We start from the raw sequence: 19,593 nt of genomic DNA, 5'->3' as shown, positions 1-19,593 counted from the left end.
TAAGATATTGAGTGTTAGGGTTAGTCTCTCTTAGAGTTAAAGGTTGTGTCTTCATCACAAATCATATACAACCGAAGTCTACCGGAGTTCCGGTAAAGGAGATCAAGTAGAAGGATTGTGCCAGATGTTCTGGAAAGGGCTACTGCGGTAGAAGTCAAGTGGGTCGCTTGTCTTATGCAAGGTAGTGTCAATTGCAAAGGTTTTGTAAGTGTGAACTTCTTGTAATCCTTATTCTTTTATAGTTGATTGATTTCCTGGGTTTGGCTGCCCCGGAGAGGTTTTACATTTTAGAGAGTTCTCTAAATGGTTTCCTCTTCGTAACCAAAATATTTGTGTCTCTGTGATCTATTGTTCTACATATTTTGGTTGTATGATTTTTAATTCTGCGTATTATTTGCATACACCTATTCAACCCCCTTATTGGTGTCGTTTGGAGTCGTATTTAGAATTTTCATATATATATATATATATATATATACCAGTGTTCCTAATTTTTGTAACAAATTGGAAACTTATCCAAGCAAATTAGTTCCAAGTATGAAGTATTTATATGGTGTATTAGCTCTTACCCAACCATCTGCAACTTTGACAATATTCACGTAGACGTAGTTAGGAGACAAAATCATTGGTTGCATTATGGTAGTTTGGTTATGCAAGAGTGGAATGGGCCTACCATCATGTGCAAACGAAATACGGCAATTGATTCTTGGTTTACGCATAAAGCCAAACAGATGTGACGCGCTCCAGCAAATTGGATTGCGGCTTTTCCTTGTTGCGTCACTGTCAAAATAAGATGAGTTTGCCCGAAGTCCCTGCCGACCCCGAGCCTATGAGTCTATGACTGTGCCTGTGTGCCATCTAGTTTTGGTTGAATTTTCTCCTCCGGCTTTAACTCAATAGTTGGTGAGAAAATATTAAACAAAAGAAATTATATTTATATGAACTGTTATATAATTATGATGACGTGGCAATAAATATTAGTCATTAATTTTTATTTTTACAAGCGCTTGTTGATTTAAATGTTAATTTTTACTGCCACATCATCATAATTATATGACAACTATATAAAAGTCTACTAAATAGTGTTACTCTATATATATAAATGGTTTTGTAAACAAGTAGAATTTCTTCTTGTTATAAAGATGTGGAGTTTGATCTAAACTAACACAAATTTATTGTTTGAAAAATTTCCACATCAATAATTGTTGGATTTGTGTGAAAGCAATAACTTAAGGTGTGTCCTCAAGGGGTAGCTCAATCGGCTATGGACTACGCCTAATGAAACGCAGGTCATTAGTTCAAACTCTCCCCCCACTTCCTTTGTGTGAACATGTCAAAAAAAAAAAATAATAAATAAAATAACTTGAGGTGTGGAAATTATTTGGGCAAGTATTAGAAAACCACTAAGGCCTGGTTAATGGTCGATCTATTAGATTTGCAAAAAGAGATGATTGAGAAAGTGATGGTACATCTGATAAATGCAGTTCTGTTAAATAATTTAATGGTGTGCCACGTCAAACTAATTAATGATTGACATATGTCTCATAAGCTACATTAATATTTTTTAACAATTAAAAAAATAAAAAGAATTAAAAAATCTAGGTGTCCCCATTTGGCCAAAGGAGGTGGCTTGCCCACCACTTAATTTATTTTTAAAAATAAAATTTTGCTTCCCACCTGTTTCTCTCTTCAGTTTTCTCAAAACCAACCTGGAAAATCCAGGTTTTGCTTAAATGATGCTCTGAAAGCTAGGGTTTTTCTTTCTTTCTTGTTCCTCTCTTGGAACCTTACTCAGTGGTCAGTGGGTCAGGTTTGTTACTCTTTAGTCTTGTCTGTATACTTCTCTTTTGGACATTTGTTTCATATGCTGCTTAAGATATGCGCTTGCAATGCAGCTTCAGAGGCAAATTATTGTTCTGTGAAGTTGAATAAGAAAGTGTGCAAGTGTTATATTACGTGATATTGTGATCATCACTATCCATGCCTAATGGCTTTGACACTTGAAATATGCAACCAAAAGTACACATTTTTTAAGATCATAGTTTTTGTGCGCTGCTGGCTAACCCCTTATCAAGTATAAGATTTCTACAAGCCCATTTAGTTTTTTTTTTTTGGCTGAGTTTGATACTCTTAATATAATTTAGTTATGTTATTAGAAAAAACTCCGAATGACTACGGAAGGAAACCAGTTGCAAAAGACTCTTACGGGTTTTTTGTTTTTCTGATAGCTAAGCTTTGCTTGGGATCCTTACACAGGTTAATTTGGAAGCTGAATGTATAGTAGTCTATCTGATCAATTTTTCTTAGCAGTTTCTGGTTTAAAGTTTAATATTTGATGGGATTCCTAAGTATTGACTGTATTGTTACTGACTAGTGTTTTTTGAGCAATACAGGGCAACAAGCGAACGTTATGCAAAAGGATATTTTCCACTGAAGAATTGGGAATACTTCTAAACATTAGGTTAGAAGCGGCCCACTTTGCGATGTCGTGCGCATAAAAATTGGCGCTTGTAGAGGTTTTTGATGTGGTCCTGACTTGAACTTGTTGAAGCTTGAGCTAGATATTGGCAATGATAGGTGAAATTGCCCAATCAGAGAAAAGATTTGCTTGATTGATTGCCAGGATTGCGGTTAAGGAGTCACCTTCCAAAGCAGCATAGGCCTACCCTCTATTCCCATCCAAGGCAGGGAGTTTTTATGTTACGGCCGAAATAATGGCTGAAATAATAGTTGCCGAAATAGGGGTGTATACGAGCTGAGTTTGAGAGGGAATTTTAGATATTTCTTGTTGCACTCAAACCATATCAATAAGTTTGATTGTTTGAATGAGATTGGGTAGGGAAAGATACAGGAATTGTTTTAACAATAAGTAATGTGTGGATCAAGATTCTCAAGTGTTTTGGAGTAAGTAACTTTAAGGTAAAGTTGTTTAAATTCTAATAATTATTTAAATAAAAATTAATTATCAAAATTTTAGGAAAAAGTTATTCTAAAAATTCAAGCTTCTAGTCAATTGGGTTCCAAAAACCACGGTGCAGTACCACAATTGATTAGATGCAAGTACTAGGATCAGAATGATAGTACATGTTATTCTTCCTGGAATTTGGTACACAAAAGAGGTAGTACAGGGTCAGCTGGTTCAACAAAATTTGGTGTACTACTTCACATGTACATGTACGACAACACCACCCTTTATATATAGATTAGAACAAACAAAAACAGAGAGAAGCCCCCTTGAATGGTGAGAAAGAACTTTGAGGCAATCCTGATTATAGTTCGACAGCTAGCTGAGATGGTGACCAATACGAGGTAAGAGTAAATATGGGGGAGAAAGGGAGGGAGGAACAGCAAAGGGACAAACATAGACAGGGAATAGGCAGAGCATGGATGGAGCTATCGACGGTATAGGAACCTGTCGTGGTTCTACTCATGCACTGCCTCTTCCCTGGCTGTGCCTCTCTTCTTTTTTTCCTCCCCCTTTATTTTTTTGTTATTGGGTCACCCACACACACACACACTGCATATACTTCTGATTGTTGAGGCACATGTTGTGTGTTTTGAGTTATTTTTTATGACAGTTGGTTTAGAGTGAATGTGAAAAGTAGGTGGGAAGAATAGCGTTATTTAAGCATAAATGCTTTCGAGGTGACTTCATATGCAGGACAAAGCATTTTTTTTCAAATGGGTGGGACCGTGGGAGGTGAGGAATTACAACTAAAATGACGATATGAATCATAATAGTTGACCAAGAAAGAGGTACATTCCACTTGGACAAACTGTCAGAGGCCCAGAGAAGCTCAGAGGAAAGACACAGAGCATGTAAATGATACTTCCATCAGAGACTTCTCTCTTTGCTCAAGCTGTTTGCCGTGACTCTTCTGGGAAAATTTCATCCTTGGAAGCCTCTTTGACACCGATTCTTCATCCCTGCCTCCTCCTGGCTCCTCCTAGTTGGCTAGGAAAGTTTATAGAAGCTAAAAGTTCTGCACCATACTGTGAGTAGATGGGGTGTTGTCACATCTTTTTTTTCTGGCTGCATTCTCATATTTGGCTTAGACAGTAGCAAGGATCCCCTCCCCCTTGTAATTGTTTCCATTCTTACTTGTGAATAAAGAAATCTCGCTCAACCTTAGCTTGATGTTGTTGGTTCGAGCGACTTTGCTTTCAGGGTTGAAACCCTAATGGATTGTCATCGGATTTTATCCCTTCCATAATATATAATGAAGGGGTAAGTTATGATCAAGTTTGGCAAGACTTTATTAGAAGGGAATTAGTTCGACAAAATTATTTGATCGTAAAAATATTTTTGATCCATGTCGAGCATACTATCAAATCTTAAGTGACATTGCTCGAGGGAAACTAATTAAATACATTAAGGTTGAAACCCTAATACTAATTAAATACATTAAGGCCGGCTTGGCCACTCGCTACAGTTGAGTAGTTGCTATTATTCCTAGATTTTTCTAGGGTTTGCAGAAGAGTTATGAGCTCTAATGTTCATAGATTCAGCTGTTAGAGACGAATGTGCTTCAGATACTGAAGAGGTGAATGCACATTTGTCTACTGTTTACAAAAACTGGAAGAGATCTCAACAATTGAATCCCCCAGCCAGTGGTAGATAGAAAAACAATTAATCTGTTTATGAAATCATGGGGTGTTATTAAACGAGAGATGTACTTGTATAGTTTAGGTTTAGGATTACATCATGTATAGTTTGAACTGCTATAACTTCTAGCCTTGACGTGTACTGCATTATTTGCTTATATATACTGTAATAAAATACTCTGTTTTGGTAAGCAAACCTAAACAAGATTTTCAATCTCTCACGTCAGCTTCCACCACGCCATGCTGCATAAGATGCCCGTTTGTCAAACAACTCTCCAATCATTTTACCAAACGGGTCATCAATGTGTCCTCTCATCAAAAGGGTATCAATGCTGGCAAAGATGAAGAAGAAAAAGAAGGTTTATCTTACAGAAATGAAAAGAACTGCTATATATTATATGAGTTTGAGCCTTCACCTTCAATTTCAATTAAATATTCTATGTATTGGGTCTCACTAATTAAGAGACAATTTGAGCCTACAAATTAAGAGGAGTGTTAGAATATAAATTAATTAATCACTTTCTATCGGCTTAATCTTTTGAAACAAATGGTGATTTAACATGAGTGTACCTGAATTCAGTAAATTGATTGAAAAGATTGAATCTGTTCATGGGTTGATATGTAAGGGTATCTGGAACTCGTATAAGATTTCTGGAAGCTTGCATCATGTGGATTACGGGAGAAGTAGATGGGTAAACATGGTGGCAAAATGGAGTTTGTGTTTCTGAGGTCGATGTGGTTTTGTAAAGGCAGGTTTTTGTGTGCAGGAAACTGCCGTTTCAGGAGAACACATGTTATTCAACAGGATTCGATTCTTGGGAACTTGGAACAATCTAGGGTGTTTAAGGATGAGGCTGGGAAGTAGAGTTTTGAGAATAGCAATTGTTTGGCAAGTGAATGAAATACATGCTCGCAATTTCACATCCATTTCTTCTGTTTTGACTTGCCTAGCCTGTGTTCACATCCATTTTTACAGCTGAAATTGGTTGTGGAAACCATTATTGCAAATATGTGCATCATCGACTTCTTTCACATTCATGACCTTTATATCTGGGGCCACATTTATGGTTTGCGGGCCAAGCACAGGCTGTGTATGTAATTTGAGTCAAGTTGATGAACAAAGCTATAAACCCCATTTCTGCTATTTACAGTGTGGAAGCTCAGTCATTCTGGGCTTGCTTGCAATTTCACAGACAACCTCCTTCCGTGTTATAGAAAAGAGATTGATTGATTATCTTTGCAATAAACGGATAAAATTTAAACTGATACACTAACCCATAAACAGCAGCTTTGTTCAGGCTGGACATGTTCTTGTATACAAATCAATCTGCTTCAGTGGGATAGCCCCATGTCCGGCCATGTGAATATTCACATGGGACATGTTCTTGGAGACAAATCAGTCTGCTTCAGTTGATAGCCCCATTGGTTCCAGAGATTAGCTTATGTCCAATCGAACAAGCAAGCTGAAATCAAAGAATTACAAAATGAAAAATCATTTCATATTTGTCTAATATATAGCTCTACTGGGAGCTAGGCCAGGTATGCAGGCCTCAATCTACCCTATGCAAATTTTTCAGCGATGTGTAAGACCCACATTGTAACTATTCAAGAAAAGCGTTAGCCACACCTACTCCATCACTCTAAAAGAATTAGTCATTTTGGAGTAATAATGCAAATGTAAATAGCGTTTTTCTTAAGTTATTACATACATGACAACCGAAATTCCACATTCTGTATCCAGCAGCATTCGACATACTCATTTCACATGACTGCATAATATGATGAAACAAATGGAGCCATTTACACATCATTTTGATGGCCAAATACTCTGCAAACACTGATTGCAGAAATGATTAAGGGGTCAAGCTATCAACATGAACTTCCGCTGTTTTCTCTTTCCACTTTTCCAAATTTTACACCTCATGGATCTGAAACCTCATCTCATTGAGCATATGATGAGTGGCAAACAACTTACTGTGAACTAATTTTTGAAAAATGAACAGTTTGATAGAGGCATCATTTACTTCTTGGTACAGCTTCAACAGTCCTACCATAGGACTCATTGCGCTTCCGGATTGAACAAAAATTTCTGCAATCCCACTATCCAGACCAGCAAACCAGAAAATTTAAATGAAACATTCAAATAGGGCAGAGTTCTGGATGCTATTACATAGAATTCAGATTTTTTTTTTTTTAATATCTAATTTAGGGATATTTAATGATCCATGTTTATTAAGCACAGATATCTGTTTTGTATGTAAAATGATATCTTTAAAGCATTTCGTTTTGCGTAAATGTTATGCATTTTTTGAGAAGAACTTATGCTTGATGCTTATTCTATTGCAAGAGATGCATATGTTTTCAAATTAGTATTTATTGCTGAGCACAAGACTATGAGGATGAGTGGGGGACCAAACAGCACGCAACAAAGGCAGTCAGCACACCGAAAAGACAAAGGCATATACTTTAATCTGCATTTTGGCCCCAGATGACGCAGGAGAGAAGCAGGACGAACTGTAACCTGATAATTTTACTTTACCTTCGTTTTTTTTTGTTGAAACTGGAATGTTTAGACCATAATAGGACTGGATGAATTCAAGAGATTTTGAACACATCTTCAAGAATAGATGACAGTTAATACAAAACTCTATATACAGATTTTATTTTATGATTATCTTCCCCTTCTGTGGATGAAGAATGCAGCTTCAAAACTTCAATTTAGTTCCACTGCGCATATGCTGAGAAGGTGACAGATTGGGGACCAAAGAAAAGAAGGGAACAAATTCCTTGAATACCAAAGTGAAACCGGTGTATATCTTTTTTTCCTTCAAATCTTAATGAGATTGGAACAGTAATAAAGACATACATAAAAGAATAACAAAAAACTTGAACATGCAAAGCAAATCTAAACTAAACAAAAGGAGAGAGGGAGATTAAAGCTATTGAGCTGCAACAAGAGAGAATTGCATACTTGTTATCTTCATCAGTCCAGCATATGGATTGTGTGCAATCAACCTGAACACAAGGCTGAGCTTCCCCCAGTTTATGGTCAAGCTTACCAGACTCTATAACCTGCAAATCCTCCAAAAGGATCACATAATGTTTCTGCACATCTTCTGCACTCTTCTTGCCTCCAACCATGGTTGCAACGACTTCCCACCGATCTGGGGCCTGTTCATCAACCACTGCCAAAGCCAGCTCAAATAACTTGTTCTCCTCCCAGCTCCACCCACACAAAACCTTGGGAAAATCATCCATATTACTAGCTCTAGACCACACCCTTTTGGTCACTTGGATTCTTTGAGAAAAGTAGGGAAACCCCAATAATTCAGTTACATTTTAGTATTCATCGAAAACAAAAATATGGGATGAGAAGAATCTCCTGACCAGATTCTAACACCCCTGAGTCTTTGGAGGGGGTGTCAGATATCTGTTTTGAGCTGCAAATTTTCTTCTTATGTTTGTCTTTATTAAGGAGGAGTTTGTGTCGGAGACAACAGGCCCTCCTTAGCTCAGATCTAAAACAAACATAAGCAATGAAATATATAAAATAATCTTAACATCTTGATGTGGTAGTATTATTATTATATCAATTTGATCCCCTTGGCCCAAAACTGGAAACCAATGATCAAAAACAGACAAAACCCAACACTTCATTAACCATTTCTTGCAAGATCAAGAATCTCTTGTTTTTTTTTATTTCCTTCCTACTTTTTTTTTCTTTTTCCTAGTCTGCCAAATCAAATGTAAATTATTTTTTTTTTTCAAGGCTAGAATTTAATCGACCCAATAATAGAAAGAAAGGAAGGGACAGATTTCAACCACTGCCTGTGGATTATCTTTCAAAGTTTCTACCTTGTAATAAAAGAAAGAGACTTGTGTGGGTGGGATTACATAATGCCTGATCTTTTTGATAGATTTCCAACCCATCACAATTAACAATGGCGTCAATATCAAGGACTTTTTAGGGTAGAAAGATTAACCAAAGGCACAAAAGAGATAAAGGGATATATTTCTTTATTTATGAATTTTCTTGATTGGACATGGTCGTGAGTGAAAAATCAGGCAGCCCCACTTTTTGGTTTTCCTTGTATGAAGGTTCTTAATTCTTATTAGGGTGAGGTAGCTTTTTGTCAGATGTCTTTAAGTGTCTCCTTCAATCCGGACAGTTCTGGATCAAGGGGATTTCCATAGTATCTATCACCTATAAGTCTATGACTAATGCTAAAGTTCTCCCTCTTGAATTCTTACGAGAATAATATACTTATTAAAATTATTATTAAATTTATGATTAATTATAATTAGATTTTGATCTGATGATAATTTTAATAGTTATATCATTTTTTAAAGGACTAAAAAAAAACTTCTAGAATTATTCATCATCTATGACTTTGATCTTGTATTATACTTGTGGAAACAATTAGCCTGAATTTAGCAAAATTTTGGAAGACTGTTGAGTTTGTCAAGTAATAAAATCTCTTTTCAAATATTGATGGTTCAAATTAATTTCACATCAAAGATTATTTTGGCTTGCCCTATAAAAAAAAAAATAGAAGAAAAAAATAAATAGTCTCATCTTAATCTATAAAAATGGCTATAAGTTATCATACTCAACAAATTTGCTCAACAATGCATAAATAAATTAATAAAAAAAACAAATCAATCAAATTTTCTTTCTTCTATGGGGATAGTGAAAGTGGATAAAAAAATATTTAAAACAAAATAATGAAAATAAATAAATAAATATAATAGAGAGTGAGACTAGAAACGTAGATAATTGAAATATTATAAAATAAAAAATAAAAATATATATATAAAAAAGAAGCGATTTTTTAGCTAAAATTTTTTGAGTAAGATGTGGATGCGTTTATCCATCATTAATTAATACATGTTTCAAAACAAACCAGGATGCCACGAAAATACCAAAATATCATCAACTTTTCTTTTTCTTTTATTTTTTAAAATTTTTTTAATGTAAAATTAAAGGTAAATTTAAAATTTTATAAAAGTTTTAGGGTATAAAGGTCATTTTATCCATTCTAACGTCTGTTTAATGCCAAACCCTAATAGAGATGATAGATTACATCAAATTAAAAGTTCAATCGGTAAAATTAATAATTTTAAAATTTTTAAAAGATCTTCTCAAAATTTATGAAAGTTCAGGAATTTTTTTTTTTGGGTAATACTCGATTTGATGCGATTATAATTAGAGGGATTGTCAACAATCATAATGGCACTACTCCTTTGTTCTTTGTCTTACTTCGTATGTCAGGAAGATAGATAGAAGTTGTAAGAAAAAGTGGCAACATATTTTCTACGCCAACTTCGTGCCCCACAATTGATTTCACCCACCCTACACAATCCCATCCCATGGCCCGCTCTCTCTCTCTCTCTCTCTCGTCCCCACAGCCACCTTTATTGAAGCAGCTGCTTAAGTCTTTTATTGTTAGAAGATTAGACTACAAATCATGATTATCTATATATTATCTTTTATGTTTAATTGGAAGATAACACAATCATGATGCTTTATTATCTTCTTTCTTGTATAATGTGGATGTGGGGTGGGGCATATTTACCTGCTTTCGGATGACGATGGGAGGATGCTGATTGGTGGTTTCTCTTCAACCCAAGGGATAAGGATTGGTGATAAGTCATGATTATTAACCCAAATCTCACGGCATCAAATACCCACATCTCAACTTCAAACACCTTATAAGTGCCTGCCACAACCCTTTCCGCTATTCAAATTGGGATTTAGGTGGCCAGAGAGTGTCTGGCAAGACTTATTTGTTCGGATAGATTTGAATTCAAAACTATTTGAATTTTTTTTATTTTATAAAATGTCCGTATTGCATGTAATAGAAGTATGTTAGGGGTGGGCTATAGACTATAGAGGGGGCAAGTGTCCCTATGGCCCCCCTAAAAAACACATGGACAAAATAAATAAGATTCTATAAATAAATTATCCCCCAAAAAGTTATGGACTTTCAGAAGTATTTTGACTAATAAATGGAATTTTATAAAGATAATGATTTGGATTCTAGAATAATGTGTTATAATTTTGTCTGACTATGTGATGACCTGATGCCTCCTGATGGGCTTTTTGCAGAACAAAGAGAAAACTACCAGAGTGGTTCCAAGTAGGGAGCCTTCAACGGTCAAGTCAGTAATTTTTTTCTTGAAAAAAAAAAAAAAAAAAATGGAGTGGTGATCATTCTTTTGAGGAAGGGTAGAATATCAATATTTTATTTGAGGCTCTCTAAGAGAGAGTTTGGAATTACGATTTTACAAGAATAATTTATGTTTTTAAAAGATATTACAAAACGAAAAACATTTAGCATTACAATTTAAAAAAACACTAAATTTAAAATAGGAAAAAAAAAATCTACGATTTCAATAAGCAGGCTAAGAGTGCTTATTTGAAAAAGTGTGAATTTAAACCAGAATTATGAATTCACATAACAAATATTTAATAAAAAAATATTTTTTATCATATTTTATTGAACACCTTTACAATTTTAAAAAGTAGCAATTTCAAAAACGTTATTTTTAAAATTATTTATTAAAACTGCAATTCTAAACAGACCTAAGGGCTTTTAGGGAAAGTGGACTCTTGCTTAAAATCACTCTGCCACTGTCTACCCGTAATCAATACTCCAAACTAAGCTGGCACCGAAGAATATATGTGAAACTTGGCCCCAATGCCAAGCTTACAACTTGCCTTGCTCATATATCGATTTTTTATTTCAATATATGAATTTATGTATTGACGACTTCAGAAGAATAAAGTAACGTCAAATATTAAGATTACATTGTCGATTATCTACTAATATCTTTATTATGTCATCGTTGCATTAGTAATGCAATTGGCTCAAAACAAGAAATGTCTCACTGACTCCACAAAAGGCCAATAAGTGGCTGCATAACAATGGCGGTAAACCTGTGTCTGTAGCATGAATTGAGATCTAGTGCATAATATATCAATGGCCAGTTTGAAGTGGTCAAACCATCGGAACTGTTCATTTAAAATGAACAGCTCGAATCAGATCTATTGCGCCGGATCCAAATCTTGTAGCATCCATTTAAGATGATGACACAACACTATCATACCTTTAAAAGATTAGAATACAGTCTCTTTCAGTCCATTAAGAAATGGAAAAACCAACTTTCAATTGAATTGGTACCATAAAAAAGTTATGCATGTCCACATACAAAAATTATAGCATAAAGTACACTTGTTATGATGCTAAACAGTGATAAAAAGAAAAACAATAGAGAATCACGCACCAATAGAAACAGCGTGGACTACTATCAATCAACTGGTATCAATGGAAGAACTGAAAGATGCAATTGCATCCATTTCCTGCTGCAAAAGAAGAGCATCTATGAAGACATCCAGATTTCCACCCTGCATCACATCATCTATTGCATGATGAGTGATGCCAACGCGATGATCAGTGACACGCCCTTGAGGAATGTTGTATGTACGGATCCGTTCAGATCTGTCACCACTACCAATCTGTTCAAGTGACAAGTTCTATATCAATCTCAAAGTAAACCTTTTTTCTGGAAAAAAAAAAAAAGTAAATAAATAAGTAATTGGTTCCAAGGAGAGGACAAAAGGGAGATTCAGATTAGTTGCGGCCACTTTATAAAATGTGGTCTCCAGCTGATTGAGCTAATCTTAGAATTCTTAAAGTAAATTACTAAAGATAATCAATATCCATTTCATACCCTCCTGTACCTGTTCTGATCGAAGTTTTGACCGACTGATCTGAATTCTAGACCTTTCTATTTCATATAGCTTTGCACACAGCACCTTAAGCGCTTTGGCTTTGTTCTGCCAAAAGAGAGAGAGAGAGAGAGAAAGTATGGGGAAAGCTGCGTTAAGAGCATAGTCCTCACAATTGTGTACCACATAAAAACAAAAAGAGATGCAACAATAAATGTCAGGTGAAAAAACATTATCCAACTAAGGCCAACGCAAATTACTATATGCTTTGATAGAAGACTCTTTCCTTTCCACTGATAAATTCATTACTCACATAGAATTCAAAGATAAATAATAAGGGAAATGGTGTCAAATCTAGCGAATCTGCACTACTGTTTAAATGACAATGGTTTACAGATTATGGAAGAAATGCTAATTCTGTGCCGAAGCTTGCAGGGCAGTAAGAATGCAAAACAGTTGCAGAAGTTTAAAAAATAGTACCATATGTTGAGATCGCTCATCTTGTATGGCCACTGTCATACCAGTTGGAATATGAGTTATTCTAACAGCACTATTGGTGGTATTTGCATGCTGCCCGCCAGAACCACCAGATCTGTATGTATCAATTCTCAAGTCTTCATTCCTCAACTGGACATCTACCTGCAGAAGACTCCAAATATAGTATGAAAATACAAACCTCAGTGACAGAACTATCAATCAGATACTCATACTTCCATAGTATCTCACTATTGACAAACAACATAAGCAACAAGTCATTTGTGACGAAAAACACTGAAAGTTAATAGGAAGTTCCATCTGGGAACGAAACACAACTCTCACATGTAGTTGGATCCCAGAGTCATTCAGATAGCATGTCATACAAAGTCAACTGAAAAAGTTAGCACCTCATCAGCCTGAGGAAGGATGGCAACAGAAACAGCACTGGTGTGAACACGTCCAGACTTCTCTGTCACTGGAACTCGCTGCAAAAAGGAATATGTCAGTAGTTGGCATTGGTACCTGATATCATAATTGTTGGTTGGCAGGCTGTAATTATTCATGAAACCTGAACTCTATGAACTCCACTCTCAAATTTAAGTTTCCCAAAAACACCAACTCCTGAGATTGCTGCACTAGCTTCCTGAAATGGATAACTGAGTCAAAACGAGGAGTCATCAAGACAAACTGAATTCATTTGTAATATGGAAAAACTAAGGACTATCTATGTGTGGTAAGCCACATGAATCAAAAATTAACTAGCATTTATCGAAGGAGGGCCCTTTGCTTTACATTCAACAGATGACAGAACACAAACCTTGTATCCTCTAAGATCAGACTCTGCTATATCCACAATTTCAAATTTCCAACCTTTCTTCTGTGAATATCTTTCATACCTGTCATAATTAACACAATTTAATCATCTCAACTGAGAAACTGTAAAATAATGTACAACTTGTGATGCTAAACCAGTTGCAGTAACTTACATTTTAAATATGTCCATTGCAAACAAAGAAGCCTCTTCCCCTCCAGTTCCTGATTAAAGGTTCCATCCATCATCAAAAGACAACAAAAGGAAAATAAATGCCTAAACAAAATTTAGAACACATTGACACCAAGGAAGTTGGTCTCAACAGGTATTTGTTACCTGCTCTCACCTCCAAGATAGAGTCCCTCTCATCAGCATCATCCTTTGGAAGTAAAGACTTGAGCAGCAAACTCTGCAGCCTTTTCTCTTCTTCAATAGCTTGACTTAATTCCTCAGTTGCCATATCGAGCATATCTTTGTCTTCCGGACATTCAGACATCAGTGACTTCAACCCATCAATCTCCTGCAGAAATGAAAAGACAACCATCAAATTACCACCCGGCGTCATTAATTAATTGGCCATGCAAGAACCATCAAAACAAAGAACATATGTACAATAAACTGACTTAGATTATCCGTGACGGCTCGACTGCTTTTACTTTTTCAATTACAATACAAGCATGAAAACCATCACAAGCTGGAATTTTTTAAGCAAAGAAAGTTTAGACTGAAATAATGAAGACCAAAACTTCTTAAGCTTGGTTGATAGTTGGATGTTTTCCTATCCCCGAGATCAAAGTTTCAAACGTGGGTGAAGGAAAAAAGAAAAAAGGCAACTGAAATAATGAGGGCATGATTTTTGCTTGGTAGCTCTAACAGTTGAAAGAAGAAACAAGAAGATGGGGAACATGATGGACCTCAAAGCCAGTGACTTCTCGGCCACACTTAAATTTGATTTGCTATGACTACTACATAATCAAACAATCCCTATATCTTTGGAACCACCGACGCAGCACACGTAAAGGCAACTAGAATGTGCACCAATTCACTTAAAACCCCATGAAAAACAAACAAAGGCATAAACGCCCGCACTACCACCTATTTCACACATTCATCATCAGGAAGAAGCAACCAATACTTTCAACAGAAAACCCAACCCCCCCCCCCCCCCCCCCCCAAAAAAAAATAAATAAATAAAAGATAAAAGGACGACATTTAGAGAGAGAGAGAGAGAGAGTAGAAGTATCACCTTCTGCTTGGTCCTCAAGTGCGATATAAGGTCCATACACCCACTGAGCTTCCTCAGCTCCTTATTGGCCCTGGCATACTCCGCCGGTGACGCTTCTGGCTGTCTTCATTCAACATCAACAACTCACCCACCATTTCTTTCTCGTTGTATTTTCATCAAACATATAAGAAACGCTTATTATTAATTTTTTTTTTTTTAAAAAAAAAAAAGTATCACCTGGTTGATGAGATTGTGTAGGCTAGCACTCCTATGTTCTATAGCCGACAGCCTTCGTTCCATGATTCTGACGAGGTCGGGCGACAGCTGAGGTTGCTGCAGTTCTGTCATTTTTCACGATTGTTCTCAACCTCGGAAATATAAATTTCTTTTTTCATAAAACAAAAAGAGAGAGAGAAAGCTTCACCGGTTGAGTAAGAGCGAAAATGTCTGGAAATCGAAGTGGAGGGTTCTAATTGCTTCAGAGCCCTCACCAGATTGCGCCACCTCATTCTTAATCAGCTGAGGACGAGGCCGATGTGGTTTTACGCTCTGAAACTGCTTCTTCTTCCTCCTCTTCTTTCTTACTTCGTATTCTTTTCCTTTCTTTCTCTGATGAGTATAAAAGGGCCATGTGAGGCCTGCTATGTAAACCTGTTAGGTGGAGGTGATTTTCCAAAGGCGGGCCGATTAGGCTTTGGGCCGAACAAGTGGCCCACTACTGAACAGATATAATCTCTGTGGAAGAGACTGGGGCAAAAAAATCTTTCTCCTACTTCTTTTTTTTTAAAAAAAAAAATAATCTCACACAAACTATTAGCTAGAAATTCATGTTTTATTGGCTGACATGGTATAAGTATCACGTAAATTACTACGTTCATTTTTTTTTTAGGCAAAATCAATCTGATTTCATTAATAGTGGTCAAGAGTATAAAAACTTTTACAATCACAGAACATACAGTTATGCAAGATTATAGCCAAAACTAAAAGATTACATGTCAAAAATTGAAAACATAACAGATCTTACAATGAAAAACTAATTTATGACGTCAAACATCCGCTATCCTATCCCGATCTTCAGATTATAGAACAGATATGCTAACGCAGACTCCTTCTAGGAGCACAGGAAGTCATTTTCCATGTATGAACAAAAAACTCATACCCAAACCATTCCTCTCTCGGCCCGAAAGCCAGAAGCATTATTCACATCCTCGGCCCAATGGCTAAGACCATAAAATAAAAACAACAATAGCGACAACAAACAAACAACAACAACAAAAAACAAAAACAAAAACCCCTACAAGTAGTAGTGGAGAAGTACGGCATCGTAGACATCCATTCGGAAAACACGCTTTGGCTGAAAAGAAAACGATCAAATCTAAGGTTGAATAGACTATATCTGGATCTAGATCTAAATCTACAAATTAGATCTAAAGCAACCTGTTAGAAATAGAGACCGGTGGAGCTTACAGAGAAGACGCCAAGCACTGCAACTATGAAAGGGGAGGAGAGAAGATCTAAATCTAGATCTTCTCTTCTCTTGAAGTTTTTCTTAATGTTGATTAGATGATTGAAAAGAGAGAGAAAAGAATTCTAGAGAGTAAATTACTTCGTTAATTTGTGAACATGTCAAGTGCATACATTTTGATGACATTACTATAAAATATTATAAATAATAATACCATATATATTATATATAGTATTTTTTGATGTAGAGAAGTAGACAAAATAATATTCTTTTCAAAGTTTTCTGGCATTAAAGTGGTATACCAAAATCAAAATACATTGGAACAAAGAGGGACCTCAAAGAATCCTAACGACATAATTAAACGTACAAATTAAGCCCATTATATGAATAAATTAATTTTTCTTTTTTCTTATCTAATTGTGTTTCCCTCGAAGCCTTTCGTACGTCCACATCATATATCCACACACTCCACGCAAAAAAAATACAACACGATATCTAAACTCCTCCATGCATGAATGGCATGAGATCATCAACGCCTCAAGCCCGGCAGGAAAGGAAATCCGGTGGCCTTCAACCAGAAGTTCCCTTGGAGGAAAGGAACGGCAGTGAATTGAATAGCCTCCCTCCTGCTGATGACTCGCACATTCTTCCACCTCACCCTCCTAACAGTCCTAGAGCCGGGCCCACGGTTGGCATACTCAAAGTAGCTACAGGTACTGAGCGCGAAGCTTCCCGCCCATGGCAGATATCCGAGGGGCTGGATGAAGTCCGCAAGAGTGGTCTCCATGATCACAGTCCTGGCGTACTCCTTCCATGGCCTCCCGAGGTATGTCGGGATCTTGAACCTCAATGGGTACAGCTTCTGCTCCGGCACGATCCTGCAGTTGTGGATCACCAGCCCGGTCGTCTCGCGCTTGTCGGCTCTGCCTTGCGCTGTCACCGTGTTTTGTTGGTTGTCCATGGGCTTCCTCGCAATGATCAACGAGTTCTGGATAACCGTGGAGGAGTCGCCGAAGATGAAGTCGACGGTTCCGGAAATCACGCAGTTGCGGTACAACTGTCTGTGGGCCTGCACGTACAACGTGTCTTGGTAACCATCCATTCTACAGTTGAAGAACGCCGACATGTCTGATTGGACGCGGAGAGCCACCGCTTGGTGTCCCTCCGGTCCGGCAGTGTTTTGGAAACCCATTGACTTGCAAATGAATCCTTCTCCTATAGCCGCTGCCATTCACAAGCAATTTTATATTAAGTCACATAAAATATTTTATTTCCTAGAGAGATTTGAAAGCATTAATTTAAAAAAAATGATGTATCTCATCTCATATCAGATTTATTATTTTGAAAAATGTATTATCAACTCATAAGATGATGATACAATTTCTCTTATCCGTAATCCGAAATGGAGGAGAAGGGTAAAGTAGTTACAGAAACTGGCGGTCTTGAAGGTGGTGAAGCCGTCGCGGTTGGACTTACGGCCAGTGACGATGGTCTTTCTAGGTCCATCACCGAACATGAACACGTTCTTCATATTCTTCTCAATGGTAATGTACTCGTTATAGACTCCACTCTTAACGTAGATAACATATCGGCCTCTGTGGTTCTTGGGGTAAGCGGCCACTGCTGCGGCAATGCTTTTGAATTGTCCGCTGCCATCCTTGGCCACAATCGCGTTCGGTCTAACCCTGCCGTTGTCCACCGAAGCCAAGAGCTTGCGGTCGGAGGCGGAGAACCATGTCGGGAACCTGTTAAAATATCAAATTTATTTATTTATTTTTATGTTTTGAGAAAATTATTTAAGTGGTAATTAATTTTAACCGTACACGTACGTACCCGTCCTGGCTAAGAAGGCGGCGACCAGGGGGCTTGATGTTGAACTCCAAGCCAAACACCTTAAGGATATCGGCGAGCTCGGAAACGATAGCCAGACAATTGCTGGTGAGTGAAGCGGCGTCGTTGAGGTTGTCTTCCATGAGTTTACGGTATTCGGGTGCTTCAAAGCCGTCAAGACATGTCTGCTGGTACGAAATGACAGCGCTCAACCAGTTCTTAAGTTCATCAGCCCGGTCGTTCATGGTGTGCAAGTCGCTTTCTCCGACCGTAGTGAACGAGGCCTGTAGCTCGTCGATGGAGAAGCTCATCAACTCCTTGCAATCCTCCGCTGCCATTTTCACTCTCGGGATGTTCGACGCGTTCTGCACCAGCATGTCGGAAAAGTTGGCCGATTTGGAAACCTCGTTGATTGTGGCTTGGATTGCAGCCTTTATGAATTCCTTGGGGTCTGTGTTTCCCTTCTCCGCCACAGGGCTAAGACTCTTCTGGCAAGCGTCCAGATAATCCGTCTTACTGCAAATGTCTTTCACCATCTTCATCTGCGGCGACAGACTCTCCGCATTGTTCTTGCTCGCATTGTGGTGAACTACAGCCACCACAGCAAGCGCCACCCCAACAACAAGAATGACAGAAGTAACCGAAACAGCTACTTTGCCAATCATCTTCTCTATCTTTTTCTTCTTCTTCTTCTTCTTCTTCTTCTTCAAATTCACTGTATATTTATAAATATATATATATATGTGTGTCTATATAATATATATGCTCCAGCATCCCCCGCCAATGCTAATTAAAGGAAGAAGAGGCGGGTGATTGAAGAAGATGGGGTTGCATGTGGAAGCTTTTTATAGCGTGGCGGGGGAAGGTTTCTTAAATTAGTGTTCTCTGTCAGTGCATATGCATGGACGGTGGTGAGCGTTGCTGATGTTTGAGTGGCTTACCGGTGTTTGAGTGGAGGGTAACGACAAACTCCCAAACAGAGATTATCAACTCATCACTTACGTTGCAATTACTATAATTAGTTCCAAAAAAATAGTTGTTTTTTTTGGTGGCTTTCAATGGCTCTGCGTTGACACAGGACTTTCATGGACTTGATTTTTCCTTCTTTGTCGTTCATAATTAACTATTATTTATAAATATGTTGAAATTCATGTGTTCTGTTATTCTGAACTAAACAATATTTGATGTGTTTTTTGTTTGTGCTTCAATCCATACACCGTACGTAAAGCTTTAAAAAAATTTCAAAGATTCATACCATTCGTTTTTTGTATGAATTTAATTACATAAAGTTTTAAAAAATATATATATATATAAAAAATAAAATAAATAAATAAAAAAAGCAAAATAAATAGGTGGCCGGACCACCTCTTTGAAGAGTGGCCAAGCAAACTATTAATTTAGAAAAATATTAGGGGTACCAAATCTTTTACCGAAAGAGCATTACTAAA

The 19,593-nt window shown here is 37.1% G+C and overlaps 3 protein-coding genes across 7 annotated transcripts; all 3 read right to left on the bottom strand.

The window, feature by feature from the left end:
* Positions 1-5,797: 5,797 nt before the first annotated feature.
* LOC132173089 (protein RADIALIS-like 3) lies at positions 5,798-8,482 on the bottom strand. Its single transcript, XM_059584661.2, has 2 exons — positions 7,577-8,482; positions 5,798-6,068 (listed from the first exon to the last, which is right to left on the bottom strand). Exons 1-2 carry the CDS (start codon positions 7,861-7,863, stop codon positions 6,041-6,043), a joined length of 315 nt encoding a protein of 104 aa, XP_059440644.1. The 5' UTR covers positions 7,864-8,482; the 3' UTR covers positions 5,798-6,040.
* Positions 8,483-11,383: 2,901 nt separating this feature from the next.
* On the bottom strand, positions 11,384-15,443 carry LOC132172437 (Peptide chain release factor 1). 5 transcript variants are annotated; one of them, XM_059583942.2, is made up of 12 exons: positions 15,275-15,443; positions 15,088-15,191; positions 14,872-14,970; positions 13,962-14,145; positions 13,801-13,849; positions 13,632-13,710; positions 13,383-13,457; positions 13,222-13,299; positions 12,818-12,976; positions 12,350-12,445; positions 11,893-12,124; positions 11,384-11,715 (listed from the first exon to the last, which is right to left on the bottom strand). In XM_059583942.2, exons 1-11 carry the CDS (start codon positions 15,357-15,359, stop codon positions 11,921-11,923), a joined length of 1,212 nt encoding a protein of 403 aa, XP_059439925.2. In that variant the 5' UTR covers positions 15,360-15,443; the 3' UTR covers positions 11,384-11,715; positions 11,893-11,920. The 5 variants fall into 5 exon arrangements, with proteins under 5 accessions (XP_059439925.2, XP_059439926.2, XP_059439923.2 ...); XM_059583943.2 differs by having other exon boundaries at positions 11,384-11,706; XM_059583940.2 differs by lacking the exon at positions 11,384-11,715 and having other exon boundaries at positions 11,751-12,124.
* A 1,160-nt stretch (positions 15,444-16,603) lies between these two features.
* Positions 16,604-18,935, bottom strand: LOC132172435 (putative pectinesterase/pectinesterase inhibitor 28). Its single transcript, XM_059583937.2, has 3 exons — positions 18,149-18,935; positions 17,744-18,060; positions 16,604-17,539 (listed from the first exon to the last, which is right to left on the bottom strand). Exons 1-3 carry the CDS (start codon positions 18,808-18,810, stop codon positions 16,845-16,847), a joined length of 1,674 nt encoding a protein of 557 aa, XP_059439920.1. The 5' UTR covers positions 18,811-18,935; the 3' UTR covers positions 16,604-16,844.
* Positions 18,936-19,593: the final 658 nt, after the last annotated feature.

The sequence above is a fragment of the Corylus avellana genome, chromosome 1 (genome assembly GCF_965113065.1).
Source record: "Corylus avellana chromosome 1, dhCorAvel1.hap1.2, whole genome shotgun sequence".
Classification (NCBI taxonomy): domain Eukaryota; kingdom Viridiplantae; phylum Streptophyta; class Magnoliopsida; order Fagales; family Betulaceae; genus Corylus; species Corylus avellana.
Note: the sequence above shows the minus strand (reverse complement) of the source record. Positions and strands in the feature narration are given on the sequence as shown.